This window comes from Podospora pseudoanserina, chromosome 5 (assembly GCF_035222485.1).
Source record: "Podospora pseudoanserina strain CBS 124.78 chromosome 5, whole genome shotgun sequence".
Classification (NCBI taxonomy): Eukaryota; Fungi; Ascomycota; class Sordariomycetes; order Sordariales; family Podosporaceae; genus Podospora; species Podospora pseudoanserina.
In genome coordinates, this window is record NC_085924.1 from 3,622,396 (window position 1) to 3,637,190 (window position 14,795).

General features: G+C 52.4%; 3 protein-coding genes across 3 annotated transcripts; 1 reads left to right on the top strand and 2 right to left on the bottom strand.

The window, feature by feature from the left end:
• Positions 1-883: 883 nt before the first annotated feature.
• Positions 884-2,745, bottom strand: QC764_0084640 (uncharacterized protein; the record flags this gene model as incomplete). Its single annotated transcript, XM_062940845.1, has 4 exons — positions 884-888; positions 950-1,055; positions 1,116-1,609; positions 2,436-2,745. The coding sequence occupies 4 exons, from the start codon at positions 2,743-2,745 to the stop codon at positions 884-886; spliced, it is 915 nt and encodes a 304-aa protein (XP_062799537.1).
• A 1,456-nt stretch (positions 2,746-4,201) lies between these two features.
• SMC4 (Structural maintenance of chromosomes protein 4) lies at positions 4,202-10,507 on the top strand. The gene is made up of 2 exons (XM_062948132.1): positions 4,202-10,057; positions 10,112-10,507. The coding sequence occupies exons 1-2, from the start codon at positions 5,627-5,629 to the stop codon at positions 10,454-10,456; spliced, it is 4,776 nt and encodes a 1,591-aa protein (XP_062799538.1). The 5' UTR covers positions 4,202-5,626; the 3' UTR covers positions 10,457-10,507.
• Positions 4,216-9,196, bottom strand: QC764_508755 (uncharacterized protein; the record flags this gene model as incomplete). Its single annotated transcript, XM_062948131.1, has 3 exons — positions 4,878-9,196; positions 4,268-4,822; positions 4,216-4,223 (listed from the first exon to the last, which is right to left on the bottom strand). The coding sequence occupies exons 1-3, from the start codon at positions 5,035-5,037 to the stop codon at positions 4,216-4,218; spliced, it is 723 nt and encodes a 240-aa protein (XP_062799539.1). The 5' UTR covers positions 5,038-9,196.
• Positions 10,508-14,795: the final 4,288 nt, after the last annotated feature.

Consider the following 14,795-nt stretch of genomic DNA (forward strand, 5'->3'; position numbering starts at 1 on the left):
TGGTCGCCATCTGACAATGTTTTCATAACGACTCACATCTTGTCCAACAAGCCAAGTAGTTTACTTATGCCTTTAACATGCAATTAATTCGATTATTTCTCGAGATCAGCCACTGCGATTGTACCTCGAGTCAAAAGTCTCAAAGACAAACACTATCTTAATCACCGATATACCTTGGTCACACCCGGCAACATTTCTTTTTGGTAGAAATCCCGTCAGACGAGCCGGGTCGTTTTCTCAACACAGCTCGTGATCCACCCGTCGATTTGAGCACCATCTTATAATCATGTTCGAATGACATTTTGCTACTGGATAACACTATCTGTACCATAGAGAGAGAGCCATGATACAAGGCGGCAGTTGTTTGGATTTCTAGTTCGTTATATTCCTGGCCGTTCCGCGCATTGTAATCCCACGAAATAATAGCCTTCTCGTCTTCCAATGCATCAGGAAGGCATTCGCTAGAGCAATTACACGGCGCTGGGAAGGGATCTGTACTAAAAGGTTTCAATGATCCTTGCTTTTCGTTCGACTGGAACAAGGCATCTATCAGACTCAGAAAAAAAAGGGAAAGATTACATTCCACGCCTTGGTGATATACCCGGCTTGATCATCCTTGGCGTACGCCGCTACACGAGAGAGTAGGCCGGGAAGCAATGGTGGACATGATTTTATATCCGATGCAATGGATTGCCGAGGACGATCAAGGTCAGGCTTCTCAGCTCCAAGCCAATACCTTGCACTATCGACACCATTGATAGGTAGGTATTGGCATCTCAAGAGTCGATATCGTCTACAGACCAACCGAAATTATGCTCTCTTTTTGACGTACGTCATTCATGATTTTTTGCTGCGAAATTCAATTTGGACAGGACAAGCTCCATTAACCTCAGCAGCTCTCCCTCCGGTCGCATTGGAATATAGACATATGTAATGGGGATTGGGGGACTGGTTGGGTACCGTTGACTGGGCCGGTCTAACCGGTCGAGAAAGTGAGAGGGGATGAGGGCTGTGTAAAAATAGAGGTTGTCATCCTTGGCGGCCAGTAGATGAACCTATTCAAAAACACTGTTGGCCCACCCCAAGCGTGCGGCATCGCATTAGGTTATACGTACCTTGTAGTGGTCAGGACGGCTTTGGTCTTGGTAGGACTGCTCCTGCGCAAGGGCAATCAGAACGGCAGCGATATATGGATCCTCAATGTCTTTGGCCGGTCGGAGGCGCCGTTGCCGCTTATGCTGCGCCCGGGCAACGGGCGAGTTGAGCCGACGGGATCGGAAGAGGGAGATGGATTTGTCGCGGCGTCTTTGCGCGGCTTCGAGATCGAGATAGGCAAGCCTTGGGGGGGTTGGGACGGGCGAGAAGAGAGCGTCGGTCGCGAGAGACGCAACTACCCGTCGACTGAATTGGAAGTTGAGCTTGGTGCCGTCGTACTCGTTGAGCTTGAAGTACTCGAGGAGAGCGCCCCTGACTAGCGTCTTTGCTAGAATGCTACGCGGTAGTTGACGAGCAGCATGCCGGAGCCCTTCCGGGAACCGGGCTTGCTCGTGCCCGTGCGGTCCAATCACTTCGCGGGCGAAGTAACATCCGAGAAGGGCGAGGTGCTGCGCTGTCCAGTGTAGCGGCCGCACAAACAGACGATCGCGACTATGTTTGCGCAGAATGTCATTTTATTGATGCCAGTTCGGTTTCTCGGAGGCGCTTGAGCGGTACCTCCGGTTTCCCTTCAGTCGCAGATTTGGCAGTAGACATTGGCATTTTGTGTTGGGTAAGGTTTGTTTGGGAGAGTGGTCGCGGTGGGATGGACGCGTTGTTCGAATTGCGTCACCAGATCATGTGATATAATGTCCCAGGCTGTTCGCAAAATGGTCCACGCCCCACCCTGAATTCAACCAATCAGGGCTTACATTCTACTTACAAAATATACGGGCCTTAAAACTCTTCCAAATTCTTAATTTTTACGCCAATAGAGCAAGATTTATTAATCCCAAGAGCTCCTTTATATTCTATGCGCTTCTTTCTTCTTCTAAATGGCCTTGTTATATTTCAAAACGATGAAGTTGGGGGTTTTGGTCTTTGGAAGTGTTCAAAGTGTTTGATGAGTTGCAAGAGGAGACCGTGGACCTCATTGACAACCACCCTGCATAGAGTCCAATGCTACCTACCCAGCCCAAGGCAAATGTGGTCCCTTATTGCGCTGGAAGTAATGTTGTGCTTCATCGTTCTTCTATATTACTCAAGAACCTGTCCAAAAGTTCAGATGAAATCTTCGGACACCGGGGCGCGACCAGCCAAAAGGCAGAAGCTGGATGGCATCAACGTTATCCTGAACACGAGCAACGAGGAGCTGACGAAACCTGCTAGCAAAAATGGGGCCCTCGCCATTTAATCGCTTATAGGCTTCGCGTTGGCCATAAATCCCCATTTCTACCGACCTTCCTCGATATTCACCACAATTCTTGTCCCGTATGCGGGGGTCACAATACACCGTCTCAGAGAGTCGACATTGACCGAGTTAGGTCCTTGATTGGGGAAACTCCCCGGACTTTGTGCCAGCAGGCCGAAAGTGAACTTCTTCGACTGCCCGAGGGCTTTTTCTGGGCCGCCCTTGCCCGCACAGCTCGCCACGAGCTTCTTGAGCCTGTGGCAGAGAAGGTGTATCCGCAGCGAGCGAGGACATCCGTACAGAGGGAAGGCTACATCCCCCTCCGGAACGGCTATACTCGGTTCCTCATCTTCTACCATACCCTCTTTATCCGATTTTGGTAACGATACGGATGATTTCGACGAGGACGAGAATGAGGCCCGGCGTGGTAAACCTGAGGTGGTCACCGTTCATCATGTCACCTGTTTCCTACAAGTTGCCCTAGGACTTTGCCTCCTGCAGCATTCCGCCGCCGAAACTAGGATGCAGGTCGAGGTCAGACCACGGGCCGGGCGTTTTCGGTCGACAATTCAAATTGCCGGAAATCCTATTACGGCTGAAGACAACGGAGGGGTTTGTCGTGTGCGTCACAGGGGGTATAGGTGGACGATGGACAAACCTTACTTGGCTATTATCGAAGTAAAGCGAGCATTTTAGCCCATCAACGCTGATGACAGAACGGCATCATACCACCCAGTCAGACCGTACGAGAATCTGGCACAGTATCTTGGCGAAGCCGTTGTTACTTAGGCAAACCCCCAGCATTTCAAGAAAGGGTCAAGATTTTTCTACCTCATCTCCCCCTTCCCCTCCTTCTCCTAGGTTAATCGTATATAGCTGCTCGTGCTTACTTTACTTCAGAGCGGTTTTGATTGCGGCCACGAATACCTTTCTCCGCTTTATTCGAGCAAAGGGCCCTTGTCGGTGATGCTTCGAAGGAAGTCTTTGTTCAAATGCAGAGTACGAGCTAGTTAAACCTTCAGTCCATATAAAGCGAGACGGGTCGCCCTTTGTCACGTTCTAGCATTAGTAGCATGCGCATGAAGTTTAAGGTGGAACTGGAATTCTATCGATGTTTGGATTCTATAGTAAAGATGTGGTGGTGTGCTGTAACAGGCGAAGCTCTCATGACAAGGGCCACCAAGCCCGCCAATGGTAACTATGTCCCAGGGTTCTATCAGCAGGCACTCAACGACCAAGCCTGGATCTCGAATATCAAAAGGCATCTCAACAAACTGTGTGAACGGGTGCGCCAACTCGATGACCACGCTGGTAACGAAGGTGAGATGTCGGACAAAGATATCATCTCAAGACTACACAAGTAGGTAATGTTTAACGCCGCTTCATACCAACCCACACCCTAACACTTTGTCCAGAGAGCCAAGTACTTCACCATGCTTCTCAACTCACACAGACAATCATCACACGTCTCGCCACCGCACTGCCATTGACACCACAGATTGACAACCATCATGATGATATTCATTTTACCCTTTACCAAACGCCCCGAGAACGCCACGCTAAATAAGCTATACTATGTATGCTCTTGGCAGCACACAAGACAGCCCATAAAATCCCAGTACCATAAATACAGAATACAACAAATTCACTCACCATCCTCATTGCCCACTGTCGAGAATTCATTCTCCAAGTGTATGAGAAAATCACCACCTCCCAACCCCATTAACCCCCACCTGCTCCAACCCCCCGCCCCGTAACAACCTCCCTCATGACCCTAACAGCCCTCGCACTCTTCCCCCCCTCCCCCCCTCCCTACCCCCACAAACTCATTAAACCACTCCTCCTCCCTCCCTCCAACGGCAAACTAACCAACTCCCTCACCCTCCCCCCACTCTCCCCCACCCTCGATCACACTCCCCACCAACCTCTCAAACAACCCCCTCCTCGCATTCTCCGGCCACATCCTAGTAAAATACAACGCCTCCGTCACGCTCGTCCTCGCCAACGCCCCAAACAACAGCTCCAAACTCTCGCCCGTCTTGAGCACCGGCTGGACAGTGTTATAATACGCTAACGGCAACGAGTAATCATCCTCCGTCTTCTTGGCGTGCTTGACCAGAACTGTTATAATATCGTCGGCAAACTCGCTTGGCAAGGAAGGATGGCAGAGGTATTCCAACGCAAACTTGAATTCTGACCTGTCCATATGCCACAGCCCCCGCATGAGGATCTGGTAGTTGGATGGGAGCCCCGACTCGTCGGCGAGGGAAAGGGCTAGGTTGGAGGTACGGGGGCCGCGTTTTTCGTCAAAGTCGAGGAGGAGGTAGAAGAGGACTGAGAGGCGGGCGTGGGGGGAGATGCCGGGGGAGGAGGTGATGATTTGGTTGTGGAGGGAGCGGAGGGCGGAGGAGGAGTGAGGGGGGTAGACTTTTGATGCTGGAACAAGAATGTTAGTATCTGGGGGGGTGGGGGGAAGGGGAGGGGAACAAACCATCTTTGATACCTAGGCGGTGGAGGACTCGATCGATGAAGAGGACGCCGTCGAAGGATTTGCGAAAGGTTTCGATTTGGCGGGAAAAGGTTGGGTCGTAGGGGGATGGGCCGTCGGTTGGGAAGGCGGCGTTGAAGTGGGTGAAGTCGAGCATGTTCATTTTGGCGGTGGTTATGGGAGGTGTGATGTTGATGGGTTGGGTTTGGGGGAATGTAAACAGAGGAAGGCTTCAAAAGCTTGATGAAGCTTCAGATGTGACGACGTGCGACCCGACCCGATTGATTCATGAATTAGAGGGAAAAGAAGCTTGGTTTAGCTTGTCTAACGGGGTGCGGTGGAGCTGATAATGCCGTTAAGCGGAAAACTGTCACGGGATAGCGTGTTCTCGAGATGGTCAATTCAGACGCGCGATAAGAACGCGTTCGACCAGTCAATCGTGGCTGGTGTCTAGTGGCTAGTGGCTTTTGGCGGGGGCAGACGTGGCTTGTGATTTGTTTACAATCAATCAATGTCAACAGACGACAACTGGGGAAAGCGGGGCCTGAGCTCTGGGATTTGTCGCAGCGACTTTTGGACTGAAACGACTCGACAAAAACTCGACGACGACCACCAGCGCGTTTTGTGTTTCTGTTGCGTGGGAGATCTGCCAGGCGCTTTGTGTATCTTGCCTTTGCGCAGCGATCTGTTGCGCTGTTTGTTGTTGGTTTTCTTGATTTCTTTTGGACGTTTGTAGCACACACACCGCAAATATGTCGACGCGACAGTCCCGCCGGATTGCGACCCGGCGCAACACCACTATTGTCGAGAGTTCGGAGGACGAGCTGGGCGACGGGTCCCCAAAAGTGAAGCAGGAAGAGGAGGAGGAGGAATACACACCGGCACCGGTCGAGAAGAAAAGACCAGGTCGGAGGAGGACCACCACTACCGAACTTGCACCAGCTGCACCCGCCGAGACACCAGTGAGGAAACCCAGAGGACGCCCAAAGAAGAGTCTTGCGCCTGCGGTCCCCCCCCCTTCCGCACCGCCTGTTATCGAGAGTACCGAGAATGTAGATCCCGACCAGTCGCTCGCCAGCGTAGCGGGTGCATCATCAGCTGTTGACGTCGACGATACCTCAGTTGGGCCCCCACCATCGACAGTGAAGAAGCCTGTCGCGGCAGCCGACGACTCTGTTGGACCACCACCATCCACAGCAAAGAAGCCCGCTGGAAGACCACGAAAGAGTGTCGCGCCCCGTACAAGCAAGACACCCACGCCGGCGCCTGAATTGAACGCTCCCACCCAATCTCCAAAGCCATCTGTGCCGCCATCAGCACAGCTCCTACGCGATGCCCCCCCGCTTACCGATATCACTTCTGCGACCAATAATGCCCCGCCGAATTCGCAACAAGACGATACCGTGATTGCGCCCATCAAACCGATCAAGCCCATGGATACAGTGCTCGAGAAGCCAATGGATATCATGCTGAAGTCGCGCACAATGCAGATCCCCGTGATTCAAGATACCGGCCCAAAGCCGCGCATTGTCATCACTTATCTTGTGCTCACCAACTTTAAGAGTTATGCCGGCAAGCAGGAGGTCGGGCCTTTCCATGCTTCATTCTCCTCGGTTGTCGGTCCCAACGGTTCGGGCAAGTCCAACGTCATCGACTCCCTGCTGTTCGTGTTTGGTTTCAGAGCAAGCAAGATGAGACAAGGCAAGATCTCGGCCCTCATTCACAACTCGGCAAAGTACCCGAATCTGGAGTACTGCGAGGTCGCGGTGCACTTCCGTGAGGTGATGGACCTTCCTGGCGGAGGTCACGAAGTCATCCCAGACTCAGACCTGGTCATTTCCCGCAAGGCCTTCAGAAACAACTCCAGCGCCTACTACATCAACGGAAAGACCTCCAACTTCACAACTGTCACAACGTTGCTCCGGGACCGCGGGGTCGATCTTGACCACAAGCGTTTCTTGATTCTGCAGGGTGAAGTCGAGTCTATTGCGCAGATGAAGGCCAAGGCTGCCAACGAGCACGATGATGGTCTTCTCGAGTATCTTGAGGACATCATTGGCACATCCAAGTACAAGACACCTATTGAGGAATCAGCCGCCGAGGTCGAGACACTCAATGAAATCTGCTTGGAAAAGAGCGGCCGTGTTCAACACGTTGAGAAGGAGAAGCAGAGCCTCGAGGACAAGAAGAACAAGGCTTTGGCTTTCATTCGTGATGAAAATGAGCTTGCCATGAAGCAGTCCGCTTTGTACCAACTCTACATCAGCCAATGCGAGGATAACCTAGCTGTCACAGACGAAGCCATCAGTCAGATGCAGGAACAACTCAACGCCGAGCTCGAGAAGCACAACGGCAGCGAGCAGATCATCAAGCAGCTGGAGAAGGCTCACGCCAAGGGCAACAAGGAGTATGAGGCTCAAGAAAAGGAAACTCAGGCCCTGATCAAGGAGATGGCCAAGTTTGAGCAGGAGCGCGTCAAGTTCGAGGAGAAGCGGAAGTTCTTGGCCGATAAGCGTAAGAAGCTTGAGAAGACCATTGCCAACTCTGAGAACTCGGCAGAGCAGGCCGACCAGACCATTCAGGAATGCGCTGAGGATATCGAGAGGCGTGCGGCTGAGATCGAGAACATCGAAAGGTGGATCAAGGAGGAGGAGGAAGAGCTGACCAAGATCCGCGACAGCCTCAAGGGCAAGACTCAGCACATGTCCGATCAGATTGCGGCGAAGCAAAAGTCGCTTGAGCCCTGGAAGGAGAAGATCAACCAGAAGCAATCTGCTATCGCCGTGGCGGAAAGTGAGTTGGCCATCTTGGAGGAAAAGGCCAAGGCTGGTGGTGTTGCGCTTGAGGAGATGGAGGCCAAGATTGTGGCCATTCAGGAACTTCAGGCGGCCAAGGCGGAAGAGTTCAAGGCGTGCCAGGCTGAGAAGGATGCGCTCAAGAAGGAGGGCAGAAGAGTGGTTGCTGAGCTGGAGGAGCTTGCTCAGGAAGAGCCAAAATTCCGCGCTAAGCTGTCTAACCTGCGGCAAAAGGCGGACGAGGCTCGCTCAAGCTTTTCGGCTACCAAGACGCAAGGCAATGTCCTAACGGCGCTTATGCGCATGAAGGAGTCTGGTCGCATTGACGGCTTCCACGGGCGGCTTGGCAACCTCGGTGCCATCGACAAGAAGTACGACGTTGCCATCTCGACGGCTTGCGGTCAGCTTGACAACTTTGTCACGGACACTGTCGAGGCTGGTCAGCAGTGCATCGAGCACTTGCGCAAGACCAACTTGGGTCGCGGCAACTTTATGTGTTTGGACAAGCTGAGAGTCCGTGACTTCTCACCCATCAAGACTCCCGAGGATGCGCCCCGTCTGTTTGACCTGGTTCAGCCCAAGGATGAGAAGTTCAGACCTGCTTTCTACCATGCGCTCCAAGATACATTGGTTGCGGAAGATCTTGCCCAGGCCAACCGCATCGCCTATGGCGCCAAGAGATGGCGTGTTGTCACTCTGGCCGGCGAGCTGATTGACAAATCTGGTACCATGTCTGGTGGTGGTACAACAGTCAAGAAGGGATTGATGTCGTCCAAGCTGGTGGCCGAGATCAGCAAGGAGCAGGTGGACAAGGTGGAGGCTGATCGCGATGCCTTTGAGCAGAGATTCCAAGAGTTCCAAGATCATCAACGTGAGCTGGAGGCTCGTCTTCGTTCCCTCAAGGAGCAGATCCCACAGCTTGACACCAAGATGCAGAAGATCAACCTCGAGATTGGGAGTTCATCCAGGAACTTGGCGGATGCTCAGCGCAGAATTAAGGAACTCAGCAAGGAGCACCAGCCTTCCCAGACAGACGACAACCGGGTTGCCGTATTGCAAAAGGAGATTGCCAAGCTTAACAAGGAGATTGAGAAGCTCCATGGCGAGACTTCTAGTGTCGAGGATGAGATTAAAGAGCTGCAGGACAAGATTATGGAGGTTGGTGGTGAGAAGCTCCGGCAACAGCGCACCAAGGTGGACAATCTCAAGGATGAGATTCGTTCCCAAAACGAGGAGGTCTCCAGCGCCGAGGTCCGCAAGGTCAAGGCTGAGAAGCAGAAGGTCAAGCTCGAGAAGGACCACGCCAAGGCTTCCAAGGAGCTCGAGGCTGCCAATCGGGACCTGGAGAGACTCGAGGAGGAGATTGAGAACCAGGGTACCAAGGCTGAGGATTACACCACCAGAGTCGAGGAGGCCAAGGAAGCTCTTGCTGCCAAGAAGGAGGAACTTTCCACACTCAAGGCCGAACTTGACGAGAAGACCACCGAGTTGAACGCCACCCGTGCCGTCGAAATCGAAATGCGCAACAAGCTCGAGGAGAACCAAAAGGTACTCAAGGAGACGCAAAGGCAGCTTGCCTACTGGGAGAATAAGCTATCCAAGCTCTCGCTTCAAAACATTGAGGACCTTGAGTCCGGCCGACCTTCCCAGCCTGTAATCCCCCAGTCCCGGCCCAAGACGCCAGGTAACGAAGACGAGGAAGAGGATGCCGAAGGCGAACCCGAGCTCGACGCCGAGGGCGACTCCCCCATGGGCGATGCCACCGACTCAGACGACGAAGACCCTGCCGCCCAGCTCCAAGCCGAGGCGGAAGCCACCTTCCTCGGTTCCGGCCGCGGTCCTAATCCTGCCTCCAACCCACTGGAGCTCCCACGCTACACCCGCGATGAGCTCTCTGACATGTCAGAAAAGACGCTCAAGGGCGAAATTGCCGTTCTGGAGGAAAAGACCCAGAACGTCAATGTTGATCTTGGTGTCCTGGCTGAGTACAGGCGCAGAGTAGAAGAGCACGCCGCCCGCTCCCAGGACTTGGCTTCTGCCGTTGCTCAAAGGGATGCCGCCAAGAAGAGATGTGACGACCTCCGCCGGCTGAGGCTGGAAGGTTTCATGGAGGGCTTCTCCACCATCTCGCTCCGTCTCAAGGAAATGTACCAGATGATCACCATGGGCGGCAACGCCGAGCTGGAGCTGGTCGACTCCCTCGACCCCTTCTCGGAAGGTATCCTCTTCTCGGTCATGCCCCCCAAGAAATCATGGAAGAACATCTCCAACTTATCTGGTGGTGAGAAGACGCTTTCTTCGCTTGCGTTGGTGTTTGCGCTGCATCATTACAAGCCTACGCCGCTGTATGTCATGGACGAGATTGATGCCGCGTTGGACTTCAGAAACGTGAGTTTTTCCTTCCTCTCCTCCCCTTCCGCAACAGTTCTAACAGTAATACAGGTCTCGATTGTGGCGAATTACATCAAGGAGCGCACGAAGAATGCTCAGTTTATTGTTATCTCGCTGAGGAACAACATGTTTGAGCTTGCGGCGAGGCTGGTGGGTGTTTACAAGGTTAATCACATGACCAAGAGTGTTACTATTGAGAATAAGGAGTATGTCAAGGGGCGGCAGCAGCAGCAACAGTCGTCGCAGCAGCCGGCGCAGTCCCAGAGGGGAGGGACGGAGCAGACGACGAGGGTGTTTGGGCCGGGGATGGCGAGGAGGGAGGAGAGCGGGAAGGAGCCGGAGCGGTTGGGGAGCAGTAGTAGCGCGAGTAGTAACTTGACTCATCGGCCGAGGTAAAAGGGGGGGGGGTGGGATTTTGGTTGGATTAGGTCAAGATGGGTGGCTTGCATGGGATGGGTTGGGTATGATGATGTTGCATGGATGGGAAAGGGGTGTTGTCTTTGTGTAGTTGTGATGTGTTTATGAAATGTCTTTTTCTGTTTGTTACACACTGGGATGGTTGTTTTGTTTGGGCTTGTGTGTTGTTAGGTCCGTTTGACTTTTTGCCGGCCTGGTGTTCTTCTCTCTGCTGGGGATGATTGTTAGTTACTCCATGATGATGGCATGCTCCGATGTCAGTTAGCACATACGACCACAAGCAGCTGAAAATACGGGATCCCGTCCGCTCTCCCCTAGTCAAACAGCTGACTGCCGGACTAGTACTCAGGTGGGTGACCACTGGGGAATCCCTGGTGTTGTATGTTTTGCTTCCTTTTTGGAAATCTTATATGCTGTAGTCCGTCTCTCTCAGACACCCCTCCTCCGAGGCAGCTGCCGTACAGGCTCGGGAGGTTTATAGGTCTGGCTTTCTTTGCTTTGGCTAGGTTGGCCGGGGTTTGGGTGCTGTGTCATGATCTTTTGCTGTTGATTTGGTCACCAAGAAAAGGCCCTGCAACAGTGAGGACGTATCGGCGTATCATGGCATGACTACGGTAGGATAGGGGAAAATTGATGGCCCCGTCTTTGTTGTAACATAATCCAGTAACCATCGGTAGTCATACAAAGATACATTACACCACTGTCCAGAACTCAGCGGAAGAGTGACGCGTTGGTGCAATCACACAGCTGGAGCGGTGACATGTTTGCCACACCAATTCATGTTTTCGGATCAGCTTGAGTGGCTTGCGCCTATGTGGAATCAAAGATGAAAAGTCAACACAGCGATGAATCATTCAAGATTTAGACTTTCGACCAATGCCTAGTAATTCCCAAAGACATCCTCTGACTTTGCTCCGTCTCCTACTCTGTCTTTCTTCATCTCCTACTCTCTCTTTCTGGCCCTGCTTCCCATCAACATTTCGGCCTCGATTGTACGCAATCCACCTAACCTCGCTACTTTTGCAGACCGAGGCGCTTGATCGACCTTCATCGCAACCTGTTCTCTCATTCCGTCCATCCGAGATGGCGCCAAGTACAAAACCACGGCGCAACAAGGGCATGGGCATCCGCGACCAGGTAGAATTGCGGCCAGATCAGGAGTCCGACATTCTCCCTTCACCAATCCAGCAACTCGACAAACGAATCGGGTACACCGACGCCATTGAAGAGTCTTTTGAAGAAAACTATGAGCAGTTGACCGGGGAGAAGCAGGGAGGTTTGGAGGCCGTTTGGGAATTTGCAAAAGGTGGCTCTTTTCAGAGCCGACTACGCCGCGTTGGCTTTCGCCGTCAGGCAAAGGAATTCGCGTGCCGAGGATCTTGCCGCAGGAGGGGTTCTGGTGCCGCATTTTCTGAAACTGTGGTGTTCAAGACCTGCTGGGGAGACTGGTGAATATCCAATCTTCCGTGATGGCCTCAGCAACAACAACAGCAACAACAACAACAACAACAACAACAACAACAACAACAACAACAACAACAACAACAACAACAACAACAGCGACAACAACAACAAACGTCACCCACCCCCGCCACCACCACCACCACCTTGCATGTCTTGAGAATCCTGACAAGCACCAAGGCCCACCCTCACACCACTCGACATCATTTCAAAGGTCGGACACGATAAACCACAACATTATTCCCGTGGTATCAAACCAAAAGAGTGCTAGCAACAAGATCTTGATTGAACGGTGTTTGACGCTTTATGGGAATGTGCTCTTCTATCCGGGGAAATACCTGGAGGGCGGCACTAGTTTCGGGATGAAGGGGATGTAGCGAGAAAGCTATTCTCTGTCTTCTTTGAGAGAACAATTCCAGATTACGCCAACTGGAACATGGTAGCGGTGGATCCAAAGCTGCATAGCTTTTGGGAGCGGGGTCTCTGCGCATATCGATGCTTGGGTGCAAATCGGATGGATGGCTCACGATGGGGAACGTCAAGGGTCAGGGAAGAGTACGATGCGGATCACGCTCCAATTCCATTGGATGCCTGTGGTAGACCGAAACGCTGTTGGAGAGACGATCGGGCACCTACAGAAATCGTGGGGGATAATGGCCAAGACAAATGGCGATCATGTCGGGGAAGAATTAGGCTTTATTTCTGGGGAGAGGTGGTGTGTGGATGTGGATTCGGAACATGTCAAGGAGATAATGATGGCGTTTTGCATCCGGTGGTGGGTGGTTGTCATGACTGCTTTAGCTGGGGGGGCCTGGGGCCTATGATGCTGTGCCGGATAGCCCGCCGGATCGGTTTCTTGAAGATGGGAGATTCAAAGGGATAGAGCATGACCTTCAGGTTATCCAGTTAGGTCCTAATCTTGACTGGAATAAGCTCTGGCTGACCACCTGGGTGGTTCTACTGCATGTGTGTGTATCGTTAGGCTCTGGGTTGGGTATAGTTGATGGAATGGCCAATAGATCATACACTGGAACCAGCTAAACAGGAAAAGAGAGATTGTGCGTGTGAAGAGAAGTAGCTCAATACCAAGATGCGGACTGTTGTACTAAATTGATTGTCAAGTATGCGAATTTCATAGGCCGGCACAACTGCATCTTTAGGTGGACTACTGACTCCCTTGGTAGGTACCTATGCTTTTACAAGCCCAGCTTAGTATGACAGAAACATTCTGTGACTCCTTGTCAAAGCGTATTCAGTGAGTTTCAGATGTGTGTTGTTCATTATGACTTGATTGCTTTGGCACCGCAGGTAAGGATGGCTTTAGCTTGGCTACCCACCTTATGATTCCTCTTTTTTTTTTTTTTTTTTTTTTGTGGACAAACAGGCCATGATAGTCCAAGCGAGCATTCCACGTCAGATGGGCAACGACAAACAATGGCTGTCATGGGTGCAAGTAGAGCCCAACAGTTCGTCTTGAAAACCCAGCCGCTCAGAACCTTTGGGGACCGAAAAATGATTTCCTCTCCCATCATCATCATCATCATCATCAAACTTGGCCTCGGCGGAACTTTCTCGAAGTCTTCAGCGCTCTCTTATTCAACCAGGCATTAATCAAGTCTCACGGACCAGTGTGCGCGGTTCTTCTTACCCCAAACACTGGCGCTGAAATCATGGATTCTACCGCTTTTTGACCAAACTGTAGAGGATTTGGTTTAAAAAACAGCAGGTCAATCCTAGAGTCAAACCCGGCAGCTCTACCCGCTTTGAGAGAGTGGGTTCTTGAGCGGGCTGATAGCGTCCCCTCCATCTCCCCAAGAACCAGGGAGGAGGCTGGATTCTCTTTGCAGGTTGAATTTGGCACTCAAAGGACGACCCCAAGCGGGCCGGTGCCTCCAATCGTTTCAGCGACTGTCGCCGCCCCCGACGCAATCAATCCCTAGGCCCTTTCCTCCCAGTGGACAAAGTTAAATATCATTTGGAGCCAATCGATGGGCTGGAGAAATGGTGGGAGGACAACTCTGCCACACTCGCCAAGAAGCCCAAGGAAGAGTTCAGGAAGTTCGGTGACCGAGAGGCCGCAGCATTTGCTGATGGTCAATGTTGACCTTCTCAAGCAGACCCTGCGGAGCTCCGAAAGAGATATTGCGACCTTCCTTCAAGGCACCATTCCGACACCGTACATGGTTAAGCTGTGTAAGTTCCCCTATTTTGTAGCCCACAATATGCGTGACAATGAGATGGAAACTGCGATTAGGGCATTGAGGTATAATTATCACGGGTCTAGGTTATTCGGAAATGTCTTTTAACCATCTCAGCTACCAACGCATTTTGCTTCAAAGCCCGGCGTTTTTATTGGTCTTTCCCAAAACATGGGAAAAAGACCACGTCTTCGAGAATCAAAAGCGGCGTTCTCAACCCTGAAAAGAGTCGCGAGTCGATCGGTGTCACCTCAGGGCAGGTCGGAAACTTGGGGGGGTCTGGCTGAAGAAGCTGGAGGCACCAGACGACTCCGCCTACTAACCCTGCCACGCCGACCGAAGCCTCCCCAGCCCAGCCGGAGTGAGGGAAATTAGACCGGCACAACCTCCCGAGCCAGCACGGCAGTTGCCTCGGAGGCCCCCTATGCCTCCTTTTGATCCTCCTGCCTCTCCAGCGAAGATAGCGGAGCGGACAGCGACGGCGACAACGACAGCGACAGCGACAGCCATCGAGGGACAGCCACGTGAGCAAGCGACAGTCACAGAGGGACAACCGCGCGAGGAAACGTCAACAACAACGGCAGCAGGCGCTGGGGGCGAGGGCCTGCGAGGAGACTGACGTGAACGTCAGCAGGTTTGCGGCCGGGCCCGACAATGGT

Coding starts and splice junctions, on each gene's coding strand:
- SMC4 (XM_062948132.1), top strand. CDS start 5,627: ATGTCGACGCGACAGTCCCGCCGGATTGCGACCCGGCGCAACACCACT. Junction 10,058..10,111: donor CCGCGTTGGACTTCAGAAAC/GTGAGTTTTTCC, acceptor ACAGTAATACAG/GTCTCGATTGTGGCGAATTA.